Genomic DNA, 20,395 nt, shown 5'->3' on the forward strand with positions numbered 1-20,395 from the left:
TTGGAGAAGTTACTTAAACTCTCTGACCCTCAGGCTCATCATCGTTCTGAGCCTCAGTCTTCTCATAAAATGGGAAAAGCAAACACCTCCAATTCTTCTCACTTAGATACTGCATGTAAAAGTGCTTTGGGGACCATAAGATGCTTCCCAGGTGGGCAGGGTTAATGTGGGTATCACCTTCATGCCTCTCACCTCCATCCCCATCAGAAGATGCTCAGTGAGCCTGAATCGTCATTTGGCCATTATCATTCAGTGGCAATGGATAACACTGGCCTCAGAGGGCAGTGTGGACACCCTAGCCACATGCTTGTCAAGCGGGCAGCACAGGCAAGAGAAGGTTGACGTGGAGAAGCTGGACTTGAGCTGTGGCCACAGAGGGGCCAGCTGGGTCCACGGCTGCAGGACTCCTGCCACAGCAGGCCTTACAGTTATTAAAACCTGCCAGGTTTCTTTTCCTTTTCCTAACAACCATAAACACCTTTTTGACGGCAGGCTGTCTGTGGGGCTCAAACAACCACATGAGGCTAAGAGAAAAATATCTGTTGATGCTCAGGGGTTCTTGCCATAAGACAAGCACTTAGGAAGCTGGGAATTTTTTTTTTTTTTTTGGTTTTAGTTTTGGCTCTGCACAGGCCAAGGAGACAATTTCTCCCTTTTCTTTATCCTTCAAGCTGGCAAGGGAAATGTTTTAGGATTGAAGGCAGAAGGGAGCATCTCTTTTTCTGGTCACTCTGGCAGGAGGAGCAATCGGGATCAAGCCGAATCACAGAGGGTCAGTTCACCCGGCTCCAAGTCTCTCTTCCCAGAAAGCGAACCTGGGGAGTCAGGGGGCCGAAGCTGCCAAGCACAGAGCTGGCAGCCCTGCCTGCCATGGCTGGGTGGTGACACCTCTCCTGGACACTCGGGGAACCAAAGGCCAGGTCTTGCTGGCTGGAGAAATAGTGCCAGCAGGGTTTTTAAGTATTCCCACCTTCCTCCTACCCACAGTGAGTGACTCTGAAGGAAAACTCACTACTTTCAAGTCCCTGGGGGTGTCAGAAATGCCTGAACTTTCCCTGCAGTCCAAGCTGAGAGGGAGGGCAGACCCTGACAGCGCTGCTAGGATCCTCTCGGGCCTTGGAAATAAACCAACATTCAAGCAGTCACTCTACCTTTGAACTGGCCTCCTAGGGAGCAGGAGTGGACCACCCATCCTTACAGACCCGACTTCACCTGCTTCTAGGAGGGTCAGTAATGGACAACAAGCACCTCACTCATTCTCTGGGTCAGGAAGATCCCCTGGAGGAGGAAAGGGCAACCCACTCCAGTATTATTGCCTGGGAAATCCCATGGACAGAGGAGCCTGGCAGGCTATAGTCCACGGGGTCCCAAAGAGTTGGACATGACTCACTCACTGCATCAACTGTCCCAAGATAAGAAAGAGACCTGTTCAGGGCACAAACCCACGACTAAGCCCAAACTCCCAAGCAACTGAGTTTGGCATCGTGTAGGGCAAACAGGCACATGGCTGACTGAATTGCAGATTTTTAATTGGTTTCCTTGGCCACATCAAGAGAAAAGATATATTTGCAAGTGACCCGGACAAATTGCCAGAAAGAGTCCTCCCAGGTAGAGAGAAAACTTGACTCTGGGCTTAAAATAAAACAAAGGTTATTGAAACCAATTTTGAAATGACTATTTTTTTTTTAAATGGATAATTTTTAATGACACCTTCAACAAGTTAACAGATGACAAATGAGGAAAACAATGACATAAAGTCTGATGTTTGACTGAGACTTAAAACTAGAGAATGGGCATACTGACCAAACATTCGACTCTGTTTTCAAGCCAACCAAAGGATTTTATAGGTTGCCTTTGTTAGTGTTTAATCTTAGAAGCAGGCAGAATTGCATGTTTCAGTTGGCCTGCCCGCCCATCTGCATTTGGGCTGCTCTGGCCTCAGACTCACAGTCTTCTGAACAAACTCAGCTTGTAGAGCGCTCGGTGTGGGATGCTGTAACTTTATCTCTGGAAACCCAAGCCCATAGTGTAGATGCAGCAGGGACAGGGCTTAGGGCACAAACCTGGGGGCCCTGGGACTTCCCTCTGAGGTCCCATCTTGGTGTTCTGACCCCAGTCTTGCCTGCTTTTCAGTCCTAGATTCTCAAAGTGTGGTCCATGGACCAGCAGTATAGCATACCTTGGAGCTTGTTGGAAATTCAGAATCATGGATTCCATTCCTATAGGATCAGAATCTTCATTTTAATAAGATCTGAGTCCTCCCGTTAGAGTTGGAGAGTCTCTGCTTTGAGAGTTTCCCTACCTGCCACCCGAAGAGGCCTGCCCGGTGAAGGGCCCTGTGGGGAGGACCCCCCCTCACCCACGGTCTCTCTCCCCAAAGCTCTGCTCTCACTGGTAAAGGCTGAGTTCATCACTTACTACTCACATCTCTCTGGGCAGGTCGTCTGACTCCTATGAGCCTCAGCTTACTCATCTGTATAATGGAGACAATAATAGCAATTGCACTGGTCTGTTTTAGGATTCAAAGAGACCGCAGCGTAAGGACTGGACCAGTTTTGTTTCTCCCTCTGCCCCACCCTACACATTCTGTTGAGTGCCTGCTGACATCTCTATGAATTGACATTTTTAGGAGTCACAGAACAAAATCAATTGCCTTTGGGAGACACCACGTAGTACAGTGGTTAAGAAGAGCCAAGTGATGCAGCTTTGCACGCCCACCCCCTTCTCATGTGCTGGGCGCCACCATTGATGAGAGTCTGCCATGACCAGGGGCAGACAAAGGGTTGAGCTGCTGGCCCCAGCTCCCAGCGCACGCCCAGTGCTCACACTTATGCCACCTGGATGCCTTCTCATCCAGTGCACCAGTCGCTCAGTCATGTCAGACTCTGCAACCCCGCGGACTGTAGTCCACCAGCCTCCTCTGTCCATGGAATTCTCCAGGCAAGAATACTGGAGTGGGGTGCCATTCCCTTCTCCAGGGGATCTTTCCAACCCAGAGATCGAATCCGGATCTCCTGAAATGCATGCAGGTGGATTTTTACATTCTGAGCCACCAGGGAAGCCTTGGTTTCTTGGCAATTTCCTACTCAGTCTCCAAGGCTCAGCCCAAAGCCTTCACCCCCGCCAGGCCTGACCAGCCATGTCACCCCAGGCATCTCCCGATTCACCCCTCGTGCAGGCTGAGCCCAAGCCACACAGCCCCACTGCCCAGCACAGCGCTGCGCGGAGAGCGGCTGCTGAATAAAGGACCACACGGCTGGATGGCAGGATGACAGGGTTTCAGACAGGAAGAGGCACAGTCACAGTCCAGGAAGGGGGGCACATGAGACTCTTCTGCCAGACCCGACTTCACCTGGCTCTAGGAGGCTCAGCAATTGACAAGCACCTCACTCATTCCTTGAACCGCTCAGCTCTTGGACCACTCAGCGTGGAACGCTGTGGCTTTGGGGTGGCATCAGGAAGGCTGCGGACACCTTCAGAACATGGGCTCAGGCTCTCCGTAAGTACCTGTGGTTGGGGGCTGATGGACCACATGGACCTACATAATAATGAGGCACCCCCTTGTCTGAATAGGAAGGTGTGAAATTGGCAGGGGAAGAGACAGAGAAAGGCTTCTTTTCTGGGCTTCCTGAAGGGAGAGCCACTTACTTACCAGTTCCTTCCTGAGCCAGGCTATAGCTTCGTCGATGCTCTCAAAGCCCTCCAGCTTGCCAGTGGGCGGGGGCCCGGCGTCCTGGTTAGCCCTCCCACTAGATGGGGGATGCGGCCTGAGTGCTCTGGTTCGCAGGAGCGAGGGTTCGTCCTCCGCCGAGCCCCGCTGCTCGGCCGCCGGCCTTGGGAAGGGCCACGTCTGCTCCTCCAGCCTGGCCTGCCACTCCAGGTAGGAAGGCCTGCGGGTCTCCAGCCTCAGTTTCTCCGTGAGGGCTTTCAGGCTCCGGAGGTGGTCATCTGGAGGTGGGGCCGTTCCTGCCGGCCCTTCTTCCCCACCGGCCCCTTCTCCTACTTGGATCTGGGGCACAGACATTCTAGAACCTGCCCGGACAGCCAGACATGAGAGGTGGTGGAGGGTGCCGAGGGATTCTTGGTGGGCAGCAAGGTCGGGTCCTGCTCTGGAGGGGTCTCATCCAGTGGGGGCCGAGGCTCCCGAGGGCATCGCTAGGAAGGGCGCGGCTCCTGGGGTCCAGAGGGGGCGGAGGGGACCTACACAGCGTCCTCTGGAGCAGCTGCCGACGTTCAGGGCTTAAGAGGCTTCCTGGAGCGCTGTGGGCGCCATGCTTTGCAAGAGCAGGAACAGACAAGCATTAGCAGGAATCTTTGGGGGCAGCTTTGCCAAGAAGATCTATCAGTGCTGGAGGGGCAGGCAGATCAGACTCCAGTGGGGATGCAGGACGGACCCCGTCCCCTTCGCAGGAAGGGCAGGCAGCGGGAAGTTGCTGGCTGGTGTGGGACCTACAGGAAGGATTGGAATGACATCAGTGCTGACCCCTCCCTTGGACGCAGCCTCAGGAGGGGACGCGGAGGCTCAGGGAGGCACAGTGCCTAAAGTCGATGCAGGAAAGAATGGACTTTGTACAGTGTCTTACCATTTAGGAAATGGTTCCACCCCTATTATCTCATTTAATCCTCCATGTAAGTCTATAATTACTTATTTTTGTATCCATGTTATGCATGAGGAGTCAGAGTCTCCAGAGGTTACAAGACTCACCCAAGAGCTCCCAGTGATTAGTAAGGACGCCAGGCTCAGGTCTCTTTGAGCTAAGGCTGCCAGCGGGAGGGAAAGGCCAGAGACCCCTGACTCTGCCCCACCCTGCCCACTACAGCCCCTTCCTAAGCTCTGGTTCCTCAGGGCGAGTCCTACTGCACACCCTCAGCTTCTTTCTCCAAGGACAACACCTTACCTCACCTCGTCAGAGCAGGAAGCAAAGAAACCTGCAGAGGGAAAACAGGCTGCACTTGGGTGGATTGTTAAATGGAGCGCAGCCATGACTCACCTCCTGCAAAGATGGTTCTCACATTCACCTAATATGCCCACACAGCAGCACTTCCCGGGCTGGGGCTGCAGTTCTCCGATCCGACTGGCCTTCCCACCCCCACGGAGGAGGTGAGAGCCAGGCCCTTGCCCCATCACAGGGAGGCAGGGAAGTAACTGAGGCAGAAACAGGCCCTGGGCTCCCGGCCTCCATGTCCCACAGGGTCTGGGCAGGTGGAGGTGGGCCATCAGAGCGGGAGAGCTTTCACTTCGGCAGAGAAGAGGAGTCCCTGGTTTTCAGGGTGAGTTTTGAAAATCTGTGGGAGGGCATGCAGCTGGGCAAAAGACTGAACTGGTATGGAACAACGTCCAAGATAAAGCTTACGTGGGGGAGAAAAAAAACAATAAGACACCTTCAGCCCGGAGAGGACACTTGGTATGGAAAAGGTAGGGAATGAAGAGATTTGTATTGACTTGGATGTGGCTAAGGAGGAAAGCTGAAACTAAGAGCTGTGATTGTGTGCCTAGGGTGATGGGAACCAGGCATGGGGCGATGGTGTGAGGGCTGGGCCGCTAGGGAGGCTGGGGGCTCATCTCGCACCTGGGCTTGGAGTTATTCAACAGCAGAGCCTGCTGTCTCTCTGGACGGTTCCTGCAACCCCTTCCTGAGATGGCATCTGACCAGAGGAAGGTACTGCCCCTGGCTCCAGGAATGAAAAGAAATCTTCCCCCTACTGATGGCAGAGAAACCTAGCTCTCACCTCCAGTCACACAGCTGGGAATCCCCTGAGGAACGTCCACAACATGAGTCCCAGGCCTGTCCCAGGGGTCCTGATTCAGTTAGTCTATAACCACACTCAGGCTTCAACATATTTTAAAGCTCCCCAAGTGATCTGAGAGGGCCGGGGTTGAGAACCACTAGGTCTTGAGACAGAAGCATGAGACTTGGAATCAGATTGCTCAGCTGTAGGTACTTCCAGGCTTGCTGAGCCTCAGCTTCCTCATCTGTAAAACAGAGGGTGACAGTACCAACCCCCTAGAGTTTGGGATACTGGCTTGTGTGGACTTTCTGCAGGCGTAGCATACCGTGCAAATGTGGGGTATTCTCATGGGGGCCTTCCATGCAGCATCACTGTTATCCAGGCTCCTCAAGAATCTCTCCAAATCTAAAGACCCATTAGCCTCTGTCTGGGGCCCCTCCCAGGCACCATCCGCCTCTTTGCTGAGGTGTCAGAGTCTGGCTGGAGTGTGCCCAGGGTGGATTACCCTACAGGGCGTCCTCCACTGACAGAGGAGCGCTGGCAATTTCCATCGAAGCCTTTTAAGGAGACGAGCCCTGAGATCTGTGAGCAGAAGAAGCTACTGAGACGTCTGTCTGCCTCCCTTTCTGCCGGCTGCACCCTCCCTGCAGAGGGAGGACCTGTTAGGAGGCGTGCTCCTTCTGGGGGGAAACAGCTCTGACCGTGTTTCCTGCCTCCTGTCATGTAGCTGCTTCCTGGGGTCAGGGAGCTTATTTTAATGAGCGGTTTCTGCATCAGTTCCAAGAAGACCTGCGCAGGCGGTGTCAGGATGACTTGGCGGTATGGGCAGGAGCACCTGTGGGAGTCAGCCCGTGCTGATCCCCGATCGGCTGAGCATGAGCGCAGAAGGCTCCCCGTATGCCTGTCCTCTCCCTCAAGCCTCATGGCTGCCCTGAGGAGCAGGTAAAAAAAGTGAAAGTGGAAGTCGCTCAGTCATGTCCAACTCTTTGGACCTCTGGGACTATACAGTCCATGGAATTTTCCAGGCCAAATACTGGAGTGGGTAGCTGTTCCCTTCTCCAGGGGACCTTCCCAACTCAGGGATCGAACCCGGGTCTCCTGCACTGCAGGCGGATTCTTTACCAGCTGAGCCACAGGGCAAGTGAGGAGCAGGTGGTGTCCCCCTATTTCAAGAATGGGAAGATGGAGCTCAGGAAGGTAGAGGGACTTGGGTCAGCCTCCTCCTACTCCAGAGGGCATAGGCCTTGGCATCAGTCCCCCAGGGGCCCAGTTCTGTGATACTGGGCATGTGGCTTCAGACCACTCTGCGCTTCGGTGTCTTCTCCTGACAAATGGGGAGAATCAGGACTCCCTATGTAATTTGCTGGGCTTGGTGCAAAATATAATCAGGGCACCTTATTACAACCGAGTAAGATTGTGGGACTTCCCTGATGGTCCAGTGATTAAGAATCCAGCTTGCAATGCAGAGAATACGGGTTCCGTCCCTGGTAAGGGCACGAAGATCCCACCTGCCGCAGAGCAGCTAAACCCGAGCCCCTACTACTGAGCCTGCAGCCACGACTAGAGTCCACACGCCACAATGGAAGATCCCACACGCTGCAACTAAGACCTGAGGGGCAGCAAAAAAAAAAAAAAAAAAGTACTAAGATTTTCAAGACAGGGACAGCAGAGCAGGAACCCAAGGACAGGGCCCTGTGGGGCTGCCCAGGTCCCTTGCTCGTGAAGCTGGCCCCAAGGGTAATACCATCAACTTTGTAGGTCATTATGAAAACTAGGCAAGGTGACAAATATCAAGCCCTTACAAGTGCCGGTCTACAGTAAGCCCAAGACAAAGTGACATTCGCTGGGGACTTGGCAAAGACAGAGATCCCAGGAGTGAAGCCAGAGAATGCCGCCAGATCTAGGACCCGGGACATCCAGAAAAACAAGGCTGGACCATAATCCCACCAGGCCTGGGCATGCCCCGCCAGGCCGCCGCTGAGCTGCAGAAGAACGTGAAGTTCCTGAAGCAGAAGATCAGCCCTGGGGGCGCGTGAGCTCCTTAGTAGTGACGTGTCAGCACCTGGGACCCACACCACACACAAGGACTGCTGTTCAAACACGCTCCTGGCTCACTCTGGGCCCACGGTGGCTGCTACAAAGGATGCCCTGCCAGCCATGAGCTAATGCCCCGGCTGCTGGGGGAGTCAGGTGGGTGCAGCCCAGTCATGCGGCCAACACCTCATCCCAAGATGACCTAATCTATCCTCCTGGGCGACTTCCAAACCCGCTTCCTAGATGGGCTCTGAGAGCAGGAAGGATGCTGAAGACCCATTCTCTCTCATCTCTCTCTCTCTCTCATGGGACACTTGCTCTCTCTATTTTTAATACTTATTTTTATTTATTTGGCTGTGCCGGGTTTTACTTGCAACATGTGGGATCTAGTTCCCTGACCAGGGATTGAACCCAGGGCCCCTACATTGGGAGCATGGAGTCCTAACCGCTGGACCACCAGAGGAGTATCCCACTCCCTCCCTATTGCCCTGCGTTTTCCTAAGAAAGTCTCAGTCACTCTCTCCCAGTCTGGATCCCCAGGCTCCGGTCTGCTCCTTCTGGTCTGGGGCTCTCCACGAGAAGGGACTCATTTCTTCTCCAACACTGAATCCCGGGCCCTCCCATGGCCCTTGTGACTCTGCACAAGCTGTTTCCCTCAGCCCGGAACGCCCTTTGCTCCCTTCCACAGCTCAGTTCTCAGGAATTTTCCCCCTTCAAGTTTTCCTCGACTTGCCCACGCTGCACGTGCCCCCGCAATGCCACGAGACCACATCGGGGAAACAATTATGTCATCACCGCAACATTAGGTCACATCTCCTCGGAGCAGCTCACGCCAGGCGTTGTTCTAAGAGCTTCACGTGCACGAACATGTTCAGTCCTCACAATACCCTCATGAGGCATGTATTATCAGCATCTCCATGACCGCGATGAGGAGACCAAAGCCCTGAGAGGTAGAGTAGCCAGCCCCGGGTCACAGAACCAGCTGAAAAGCTGGGAACTGAACCCCTGTGGTCTGGCTCCAGGTTGGCTCAAAACTGGGCTCAGTGGCCCTCTTAGACCATAGCACTTCTACCAGGAACTTTCTCCATGGTCTCCTCCACTGGCCTCTGAGCCTCTTGAGGGCTGACTCTTGGAAACGAGGGGGACAAACAGTTCATTTGGGGGGCCAAAGCATATAACTGAGGCCTGAGCAGTGTCATAAAATAAGATGAAGGCCAGAGGACACTCTCCCCCACATTTCTACGTGTCCCTTAGATGGGGTGCCGCCACCTCCAGTTGAGGCTGGATGACTGCTGTCCACTCAAAGAAGCTTTTACTGAATCCATCTGGAGGGACTTCCCTGGTGGTCCGCTGGCTAGGACTTTGCCCTCCCAACACAGGGGCCCCAGGTTCGATCCCTGGTCAAGGAACTAGATCCCACATGCCACAACTAAGAGGCAGTGCAGCCAAATAAATAAATATTTAGGGGAAAAAAAAAGACTCCAGCTGCATCCATAGTTGATTGTTTCCTAATTAACAGTCTACTATGGGTAATGCTTGATGAGGATGCAATAAGAAATTTCCATATGGGTAAATTTACACTTCTGTTACACCTTCTAGTAGAAGTGTTCTTGTGCCTCAACTGCTATCTCTGGTTTTCACTGGGGTGATACCTGCAGCATCGGCCCTCCTGCACACGCGTGTGAGGCTGGCCCTGGCCTCCAGCAGCAGAGTGCTGGGGAACATGCAGGAACCGGAGTGGAGATGAACAGTCCCTTAAGGCATCCCATCCCGGCCAGGTCTGCCTTGCCAGATCCTGTGAGGCCTCAGCCGCAGTGTTGCCAGTTCTTCAGTGTGGAAATGCCCCTGCAGAAGACAGACCCAGCTGCGGAGCCCGCTCCCGGGGCCGGACCTCCGGCTCTGTGTCCACTGCTGTGCCGGCCGCTGCCTCTGCTCATCCGCCTTCGACCTCTGCGGCTCTCAGACTCCTGAGTCAGGCTGGACCCACCAGTCCCCAAAAGAGAGCCTCCCTGTGGCTGTGTTTTGTGTGTGATGAGGCCTAAAATACCTACCAGAGGGACTCAGGCCCAGGGCTGACAGGCCACCTAAGCAGGACGGGAGCGGCAGCACCCATTCTGGCTTTAGCCAGGCCAGGCCCGCCGGCCACCTCCCAGCAGGGCCACACCGCCCCACCTTCCACCCACAGGTCTACCCTGAGAGCAGGTCAGAGGCCGCCGGGGCTGAAGACAGAGGGACCTCTGCTTCCTGCTGCAGGTCTGTCCTCTGGGAGGGGGGATCCCTCTCCAGTGGAAGCTGTGAGACTTGGGTCTCGGCCCCTCTTTTGGAAATGAAGTGGCTGCAGTGTCTGTCCCACAGCCTCCCGCAGGGCTGAAAGGACAGAGTCGGGGAGAAGGCTCTGTGGTCTGCACTTCACAGTATGAACTTCCAAAGTGGCTGAGGCCACAACTCACACCTGAATCTTTTTCTTTCATCTTCTAAAGCAGCGAATGCCTCTTTGTTCCAGGTGAGTGACAGGTCAGTAGCTGTGGGACACGGAGGGGGAGTTGTGATGAGGCTGGCTTTTCAGTATGGGGTTTCATCATAAAACCCTGATGCTTATCTTAAATGGAGAGCCCAGGGCTGGGTCTCAGGACTGACCTCCGGTGGCTGATGGAGGCTGGAAAACCCCATCTGTGCTCTGTAGACTCATGGGAGCCCTAACAACCGGGGCTGAGCGGCTGGGGGACACAGCCCTATGCCCCATGGAGCGACCCACAGTCTCCAGGGCACTTCCAGGAGCTGCCAGAGAGCGCGTTTTCTCACCTCCTCCAAGGTTGCCATGGTGACCGAAGCAGGCGGGGACGCTGCTGGTTTGGCCCTGCACTGATCATCTTTCCCAGCTCATCTGTATTCCTGGTCTTGGTCAAAGCTGGTGTGGGGAGCACCTGAGGTGGGGAAGACATGGTGCAGAGACAGGACCCTGGGTACCAACTGTGGGTGCATGGTGGGGGCGAACTGCATTGGGATATCGTGTGTGTGAGTGTCTGTGTGTTTGTGTGCATGCCTATGTGTGTGTGTGTGTGGTGGGGTGGACTTTATTGCATGTGTGCTCTGGACGTGCACAGTGGGGAATGCTGGTGAGGACAGTGGGGTGGTATTGGGTTCCTTGCCTCCACCCATGATGTACCTCGGGGGCCACAATCTGCCACCAGCAGAACCCTCCACTCACCACTTCCAGAAAGCCACCCTTTGGCTGCCTAGATCACTCCTGCCCCAAACCACTGTGAGACTCCAGCCACTTCCTCTTAAGACTCCGAGACTGTGCCCCTCACCCTCATGCCTTGCTCTGTCCGCTGACTTCTCCCTGATCTCACACCACCACTCAGATGCCACCTCCACAGACACTGGTTCTGACCAGCCCACTGGGATGTCCCTGCTTCCTTTTGCTTTGTAGCTCTTCCCACTCACATAACTAGGATATTACACATTGATCACAAGTGTCACTCATGGGAATGTAGGCCTGAGCGTAGGGACTTCATCTTGTTCACTACTGTGATCCTAGCGCTCAGAACAGTGCCTGGCACATAGTAGGTGCTCAGTAAACTTGATGAACAAGTGAAGGAGTGATAGGATGAATGAAAGAAGGAAGACTTTCTGGACAGTTGGTTTTATCCTTTTTTCCATCACTGGTCCTTGCGGAACACCCTTCTCCTCACTGGGTCTAGAGCTCTGCTTTGAAGCTCATCTGAGGGCTGGTCTCCTCTACAAAGTCCTCTAGGAAACCCCACCTTCCAAGCCATCCTCTGAATGTTCCCAGCACTGTCACTCAGGCTGCACCCATGGCCTGTGTGACCTTGAACGGTGAGTGTACAGGCTCCCTGGCCACCATCTAGCTCCTTGATGGGAAGAACCTTCCTTTCTCTTTTGTGTTCCGAGTTCTGCAAACAGCGGATGCTCATTAAATGCTGAGGATGGCGGTGCTGTGAACCAGTGAACAAATTCACACCTCCAGATGGTTTCCTGCCCAGTAGAAGACCCCCTGCAAGTTCAAGGTCAGAATGTTTCTAGTGAGTCTGAGTGGGGAGGGCAGGGGTGGTTTAGGAAGCTGGTCTCAACTCGATGTTTTAGCCTTTCCATGTAGCCTCGTGTTTGAATTTGACAGGGTGAAAGGAGGCTGGGGGATGCTACATTCTTCACCCCTCACTGCCTGCTCCAGGGATCCCAGAACTGCTGCTGGGGGAGGGGAATGGGTCCCCCATTTTGGTCAGGCCCAGCCTGGGTGGGAAAGAGGCGTCCCTGACCTGGGAGTCAGCTTGAAGGACCCCATCCCCACCCCCACCAACTCGAGCGACTGTGGTGACTCACTTCCCCTTGGGGTTTCGCTTCTCCCCTCTGAAATGCATGGTTTGGGGGCAATGGCCTTGACCCTTATTCCTTGCCAATAAGCACAGAGTCTAGACCACAGCACCCCATGGGGTCGTCACCTTGTCACGAAGTCGCACTCACAGCGGGTAGGGACAGAGGAACCCACTCACCCGCGCTCTCAGGCATTTCTCCCAGTGAAGTTTGGTTTGCAAGTCCTGTGCTAATGGCTGTACCTCAGGCTATCACTCAGAGGTCCCTTGTCCACACCTGAAATCACAGGAGCCATCACAAACACTGGGAAATCACACTGCAGTTTACAAATGTTTCCCCGTACTCACTCGATGACCTGGGGTGGAAAGACCTTCCTGAGAGTATAATAGCAAAGCCACAAACCAGAGATGTTGCAAGACTTGCCTGGGGTCACACAGCTCTGTTCGGGGAGCTGGCTGGGCTTGGGTCCACATCTTCTGGCTCCAAGTGGAGCTTCCAATGTCTAAAATACGGAGAAAGCTTGCTCTGTCTCTCTGGGATGTTGTGAGCAGGCAAGGATCTATAAAAATACTTGTCAGGACTTCTGTGCTTTCAAAGAGCTCGGGCCACACTGAATAATTGATGGGCCTGCTCCCCGCTGCAAAGAGAGGCCATGCAGGCCTCCCGCTGAGGCTGGGAATGGAGAGACTTTCCTATCGTTTTCCCCAGTGAAAGAGGTGGCCGAGGAAACCTCTGAAAAAGACTTGTGTGTCCCCGTGGGTGGGGGAGAGGTCCTGGCTCCCAGGAGCCACAGATGTAATTTACTGCCAGGCTGAAAGGAGAGGAGGAGCTGCCGGGCCACCCAGCATCCCCGCCACCGTGTCCCTTCCAAGGCTGCGAGGCCCTGGGAAAGGGCTGCTCGGCTCCGACAGGCGGTAGAAAGGTGCCTGAGAATCTGAGGGTCCCTGGGGGGGAGCGGGGAGGATTAGCCATGGGAAACACAGAGTCTGAGGCGGCGGTTCTCCTCCGTGAGAACCCTGACGAGGCAGAGATGCGCAGGAGGGGTGAGGCAACCCATTGCCCGGCCGACCGCTGCATGTGACCGCGGGGCTCTTCTGGCCAAAGGCCACGGCAGCGGGGATTACGGGGCAGAAAGCAGACACAAAGTGGCCTTTAAAGCAATTTGCAGAGATCAAAGCCAAAGGCTGTTTGAGCAGAGGCTCTGACTCTAAGAACAGGGAACCTTTCACAGCTGAGGATGCAGGAGCTATGCATCCTCTCCCATGGGGGTGTGTCCACCCCACCAAAGGGTCCCCAAATTGGCATTTGTCTCGGCTCCCAGACAAGTCAGAGGTAGGACTATCTGAGTCCACAGGATAACGGGCTTCAATTTCAAATAAGCAGAAGCAACCAGCTCTGGCTCAAATGGGAAACTATTGGGATGACTGGTTTTCTGTTTCACTCTGCATCGAAAGTTCCAAAGCCTAATGGTTTGACAAGGACTTCCTAAGGAGTTTCACTAGCTTCTGCATAGTCTGTCTGGGTGTGCTGACTTCTCAGGGGGGTGAAGGGCCCTCAGAGTTTCCCTGTGTTTGGGCAAGGCCTGTACTAAGGATGTGTGGGAGCTCTGTCTGCAGCTCCCCCAAAGCACAGCCCTGCACCCTCTCTGGGGCCCTGGGCAGAACAGAAAGTAGGATGTGTGACTGCTCCCCTTTGGTGTCAGCGTGAGCTGAACACAGCCAGATGCTGAGCTGCCTGAATTCGCACTTTACAAAGGGCAGGAAGCAGGAGTTGGAGAAAGAAATGGAGAAAGAGATGGAACAGGTTAGGGATGAGGCAGGGATGGGTGTTGGTGGATGTGGGTTGATAGCCAAGCCCTGACACTAGTTCTCTGACCTTAGGATCATAATGGAATCAACTGCAAAGCCTTGGAAGGATCTGATGAGTATATGTGAATTCTTAATTATGCCTCTGGTAGGACAGTCCCCTCCCGCCCATGACAGTGCTTGGCTGGACTCTACTTGGCTGCCAAACCACTGATATTAGCTCACACGTCTGTGTGCCCCAGAATTTGCAGAATATCACTCTAGTGTCAGCCCAGAACTCTGGGTTGCACAAGTGCTCTGTTCTCTTCAGCAACCCTGATCAGACTCCGCACGCCTCGAGAACAGAGCTATCATCTTATGCTTCCTTGGTGAGATGTCAATGATTGATCTTAAAAAACTTCACAGACATGAGATGTTCCATGTGGTATTGCAGGGCCAGCTGCAACCAACTGCATTCAACAAGGGACATCCCAACCCCAGCTGGGAGCCTAGTGTAGGGTTCCCCACTTGAGAAGGCACTCTGGCAAATGCTTGAGTGTCTTTCTTACTGCTCAGCACCAGACATTTGATAATTAACACAGTAAATATTAGAAATGCATTCTCGTTGGTGAAAACAGAGGTATTCAAGATATGCTGGCCAAATGAATTTTGACTCATGAAAGGGCAGGGAGAAAGAAGCTGGCAAGACCTCGAGGGAGGTATGATGGGGCCTTCTAGAGAGACAGATGACTGTGAGCTGAACCAAGCTCACAGAACAGGCCGTCTGACCGTCTGCTGGACCCATTTGCAAATAAACAAGTGTTCGAAAAATGTCTAGCTGGGAGGCAGAATTCAGTCTGAGGCTTATTTCCATTCAGCCTGATACTGAGGTTTGCGCTCACCTCATAGTTTTCAGTGGCTGCCGTCAAACAAGTAAACAAACAACAACACAACAGAGCCCGAGCGTCTGGGCCAAACCCGCGGGTCAGTAAAGCGATGTCTCCGGGTCGACACGCAGGTGAATGCTCACGGGACGGGGGCGACAGCGCGGCTTTAACTTGATGATGGACAAGGATGACGAGTGCCTGAAGTGGCCTGCCCGGTCAAGCATCCCAATAGTACTCCTCAGCATGTACCACCCGGCTGGCCCTGAATGGCCCAGCTCACACTCAGGCCTGGCTGGCTTCCTGGAATGAGGAAAGGCTGCTCAGCCTCCAGTGAGCGTGAGCTCTGGATGCAGTGGAGGTCCCTGTCTGGGCCCATCATGTCCCTGGAAACCAGCTCTGAGTTGGGCCTTGCAGGTCCCAGGGGACAAGCCTGACGACCAAGACTCTGGGAATACAAGAGCAGCTCCCACATCTGAATCAGGATACCTGAGGGAGTCTCTGGCCATCCTGGAGAGATGGCCTGGAAGAAGTGGGGCTCCGTCTGTGCCTGGGAGGAGATGAACCCCACCCCTCCCCGGGGCAGTGTGAAGCCTGCTGCCAGGGGCCAGCAGTGAGGCGGCCCATGATGGTGGGGGGTTCACTGTCACCCTACCCTCCTGGATGGTGTGCCCACAGGGAGAATAGCTCCGATGCTCTGCATTTCCTTCCTTAAGGAGCTTTTCATGGGCGAGTGTTGTTGTGGGTTGAGGGGGCATGGCTGTTGGGCGGCATCGGGAGGACGAAAGATTGGTATGGGGCAGAGCACACTGCTACCTTCTCTTGACAGTTTCTCTGTCTTCCTTTCTCTTGCCTCTCCAGAGAGAAGTATGGAGGGGTAGGCGAAGGGGGCGCAGGGGAGGGGGCAGCGATGGGCTTTCCTGCAGCAGGGCAGCTGTCCTAACCATGCAGAAGCTGACATTTGCAGTCTTCCTAATTCACATTGGCAACTTGACCCCCTGGGGCAGCTCAAACTCTACAGGCTGATGACAAAGTTCCTTCTAACCACCTTGCCCACCTCCAGATCCTTCCGGGTCCACTTGCCCACTGCCCTCTGTTCGGTCCATGCACATGCCCTTGAGCTCTGCTTCAGAATTTGCCTTCCCTTTCTTTCTTCTCGCCCCGGGTCCAAATGCCAGAGTCCATGTGCATGTTAAGAGTCATCCTGATTAATCCTAGAAGATTTCCATTTCGTGAGTGAGAACTCCCTTCCCACCTAGTCAGGAAACTGAGATCAAACTGCTCCAATCGTCACCCATCCTCCACCTTTGCAAACAGCTCTATGTCCCAGGCAAACAAAGAGCGACTGTTGCGGGAGGCATGGCTCCCAGAAGGTTCTGGGAATTCCAGACCCTCCTGTGGGGCCAAGGGAGTTTTCCACAAGCAAAATTTACCTAGAGAGTGCCACCTGCATGCGTGAGGAGACTGACAAACAGTTTCTTCCTCGCTGGGCTGGGGCTCGGTGGATCTCTCTCAGCAATACTTAGGCACTGCCTGAATTTACTTCCCTGCCACAGTCCCTCTTGGGAAGAGGTCAAGCTGGCAGATATGGAGGTGGGACTGTTAATTTAGTGGAATCCCACGCATGTAATTAGGAGGACGAGACAGGAGCAAGAACATGAGAAGTTGGGGGTCTTCGACTGGGCAAAGAGGAAAAGGGGGTGAGGGAGGACCCTTTTCTCTCTTGGCTTCAGGGGAGTGGGATTGAAGCCACCCAGGTGGAATGCAGAGCCTGGCTTCTCTCCTGGCCCCACTGGGCCCTTGAGATGGCCAGGGACATTCCCAGGACACAGGAGAAGCCCCGCCATGCAGCCTGCTTTTCATCTGGTTTCTTCCCTCTCTGCTCAGATGTTCAAAGCCTTCCTTTGAGACCACTGTCTTAGGAGTCAGGCATGTGGAGCTGAATCTCTCTGCTCTTTCACCAGTCCCACGAGCTGCACCAAGTTAGAGTCTCTTGGAGACCCATTGGTAAAATGGGGGCATAATGTCTCCTTGAAGGGCGATCGTGAGGATAAAATGGCCAGTGTGTGTGCAGGGTTCTCAAGCCATGCCCGACTGGCAAATGCACCCAGGGAAGAAGAGCTGTCATCACTGCACTGTTGAGTACAGCTCCTGGCTGCTTTGCCAAGCCCCTTAAAAAGCCGCCAGCAGAAGCTCCCACCCCGAAGACAGGGCTAGGCAGAGGCGCCCCGGCCATCTCTGCTCTCCCAGGACTTTGCCCAGCTCAGCATCCTGCCTGGAGGGCGGTAGCACTGTCTCTGGGGATGGGAAAGGAAGCTGCTTTAGAACCACGCCTCCCTCGGGCACTCTAGGGATCTGGCTCATTTCACCTGGGATTCACTGGGAACCGCTGGGAGCTGGTGGAAACAATCTGGGACAGCGCAGCTATGGGTTTGAGAAGGTGGTCTACCAATCTGGAAACAACCCACCTTCCAAATCTTCTCAGGAGAAACAGGGAATGAGAAAAGGATACAGACAATATGGGATTAAAAAAAAAAGCAGAACAGTCAACGTGACTTGGTGCACACAGACATCCGCCTCCTGGCCACAGGCTACACAGACCTGCCCGCCTTCTCTCAGTGAGCGGGAGTCAGCCACAGGGCTACTCATTCTCCCAGGCCCTCCTGGCTGTGCAGTTCCTTCTGACCACATTGACCTCGGCCCTTCAGAGCACTCTCAGCCCCAAGTGCCCTTAGGTCACTTCTGAGTTAGGGACTGCATCCTTGGGACAGGAACAGCCGCATCACTGAGCCTGAAGTAGGCAGAGGGAGCCGGTGGGCTTGGAGGCGACCAGCCGGCGGGAGTAGACCTGGAGAGGCTGAATGGGGCGCCTCCCTTTCATGTCTCAAACCTCAAATCTCCACCCAGATGTTATCCCTGGAAGAAGCCCGCTGGGATAGGAGAGATGGAGGCCACCCACCGTCCCACTCCTGCCGAGGGCAGCGAGCCCCCAGGAGCGGCTGAGGTAGGACCTCATCTCCTGCGGGCGGGTGCGGGGCGTCCACTCCAGGGTGCCCTGAGGTGGGTGCTGCAGCAGTCCCCGCTGCTCCCCTCTGCCACCTGATCTGGGGACCTGCGGGGCCCCGAGAGCCCCCTCCCCTGGCGGCGCCGCAGGCCACAGACAAACCAGCTCTAGACCGGCCCCCAGACCTGGGATCAACCCCACACAGCCGCGAACCCACCTTCCCGTGCGCTCCGAGACCCCTCCCGGGGTGTCACCAGGTCCCCGCCTTCTCCTTTCGAAGCGGGCTCCCGGCTCCTCCGCAGCCTCTGGCCCCGGCTTCGGGGCTGAGTCGGCTTCTGCCTCCCTTTCTCTCTTGCTACGGTGAATTCTCAGCACTATTCTTTTTTTAAGGGACTTTTTTTTTTTTTTTTTTTTTTTGCGTTGCGTCAGGGCGGTTGCCTGGCGACAGCGGAGCTATTCCGCCGCGAGTCGTTTCAGCGGAGGTCCCCTCCAGCCTCTCATTCAAGCCTCTCCGCCTGGGCTCCGGGGACCGGGACGCGCCGGGTCCTAAAGCCCTTCGAGCTGCTCGTTCCCGGCCAGGACCTCAACCCGAGCAGCCGAGAGGAGAAGCAAACCGCACGCTATGGCCCAAACCCTAGATGAAACCAAACCCAAATAGACTTTAAAAAAAGAAAGAAAGAAAAGAAACCAAGGCGGTTTTCCTCCAAGCGTGGCAACGTGGCTTTGCACTGTCAGCAGTCTGCCTGCGTGGAGCGGGCAGGAGAACCCCCTTTTCCAGCGGTGTCCGCAAACAGGGAGCCTCCACTCCACCCGCCAGCGTCTTGAATTCCAACCACAAAGGCCTGTATACTGAGTGCGCAGCACGTGCCACACCATCACAGCCCCTCGGGGGGTCAGCTTACAGATGAGGAAACTGAGGCTCGGAGAGGCTAAGTAGAAACAGGTCTCCCAGACCAGTCCGGGGACTGGGCGGGGGGCGAGGGGCGCGGGGCGCTGCCCTAGAGCTTGTGTTCCCCCCACTAAGCACAGCTTGCCTCGAGGCACGGAATACTAGGTGCTGTGCCAACCACCGGAACCACTGGATGTGGGTGCCCTTGCTCCACCAGAGCCTAGAGCTCCAGGCACCCAAGACGCATACGGGACTGCAACCAGGGCTGCCCCACCCAGGCCTTTAGATCAGTCCCGACTGCAGACAGGGCACTCCCGTCCCTGGTTCTGCTTCTGGTACTCCAGAACCTGGAGGCAGGATTCCTCCTCTTCCTGGGATCTCCCGCCCCAGGGCTGATCACTGGAAGTTAGCCTAACTCTCAGGGGCATCCTGGACATGGTCAGGTTCTTTTCCTAGACTCTTAACTCTTCACTGTGGGGTCCTTCAAAGTTATCTCATCTCCCATGCTCAGGACAGCACTGGAGATGCAGGGCAAGCATCTTTATTTCCAGGGTAGATATACACACTGGGGAGTGGGGCTGCAGAATGGCTTGACCCAAGGTGACTGGCCTTTTCTGTGGGACTCAGCTCCCAAGATGCTTGAGACCCTTGTGCTGCCCTCTGGTGCCCGTGACCCTCACTGCAATTCCCCATCTGAGCCCTGTTCTGCTTCCTTTCTTCCTCTTTCACTAGGACATCCGCTAAGGATTTTGTCAAAGGAGACACCCCACTAATGGGAGCACCTCTTCATGCAAACAGGCTGACGGTGCTAAACTTGCAAGTGTTCTTGAACCGGGGCTTTCTGGAGAGTCCCTGGCATTGACCCAACCTCTTGACTCCAGCTCTTAAATATGGAAAGTGAAAGTCGATCAGTTGGGTCTGACTCTTTGTGACCCCATGGACTGTAGCCTGCCATGCTCCTCTGTCCATGGAGTTCTCCAGGCAAGAACACTGCAGTGGGTAGCCATTCCCTCTTCTACGGGATCTTCCTGACCCAGAGATCGAACCTGTCTCCTACACTGCAGGCAGATTCTTTACCATCTGAGCCACAAGGGAAGACTTCATGTGGATCCGGTCTTTCCACCTCTTTCCATCCCCTCTGCCACTGCCCTGGCCTGTGTCAGCTCAGCTGACTTACAGAACTGTAGCATAGGATCACATATAGCCATCCAAATAAAATTCTCAAAAAAAAACCTGATGACACAGGAAAATGCTAATGATCTCACACTAAGCAGATAAGACTGGAACATCAAATGTTGAGGTAAATAAGACAGTATGAAACCTTTAATTCTAATATTTAATATTCAATTATTTTATACAGGTAGAAAAAAGATCTGGATGAGGTATGCAAATATCAGCTGTGATTTTTTTCTGGGTGGTGGAATAACAGAGAATTTTAAATTTCTTCTGCAGACTTCCAATAAATTTCTATAGTGAATTGTTTTTGTAATTTGCAATGTTGAAAAACACTGCTGCAAGGAGAAGAGGGCTCTGAGCTTGGGGTATGAACCTGATGTCTCCTGCTCTGAATGCCTTTTATATGAGGAGCTGTGAGGCTGGGCTGGAGCTCAGAGCAGCAGGGTTCCCTCGGGTTCCTTCCCCTCCAGTGGCCGTTTGGACCACGGGACATTGGGCTGGTCCAGGAAGTGCCTGTCATTCAGAGGCGTTGATGCTGGCAACGGTAATGGCTCTCTGC

At 54.4% G+C, this 20,395-nt stretch overlaps 1 protein-coding gene across 1 annotated transcript in view; it reads right to left on the reverse strand.

The window, feature by feature from the left end:
- The window catches only part of FAM167A (family with sequence similarity 167 member A), a 30,287-nt gene extending 11,821 nt beyond the window's left edge, over positions 1–18,466 (reverse strand). Inside the window, exons 1-2 of the mRNA XM_020877194.2 lie at positions 17,989–18,466; positions 3,653–4,449 (exon numbers count right to left, since the gene is read on the reverse strand). Of these exons, the coding sequence (XP_020732853.2) occupies positions 3,653–4,024 (372 nt within the window). The 5' untranslated portion in view covers positions 4,025–4,449; positions 17,989–18,466. The remainder of the gene's footprint in view (positions 1–3,652; positions 4,450–17,988) is intronic.
- Between the last annotated feature and the right edge of the window lie 1,929 nt (positions 18,467–20,395).

This window comes from Odocoileus virginianus, chromosome 18 (genome assembly GCF_023699985.2).
Source record: "Odocoileus virginianus isolate 20LAN1187 ecotype Illinois chromosome 18, Ovbor_1.2, whole genome shotgun sequence".
In the NCBI taxonomy this organism is placed as follows: Eukaryota; Metazoa; Chordata; class Mammalia; order Artiodactyla; family Cervidae; genus Odocoileus; species Odocoileus virginianus.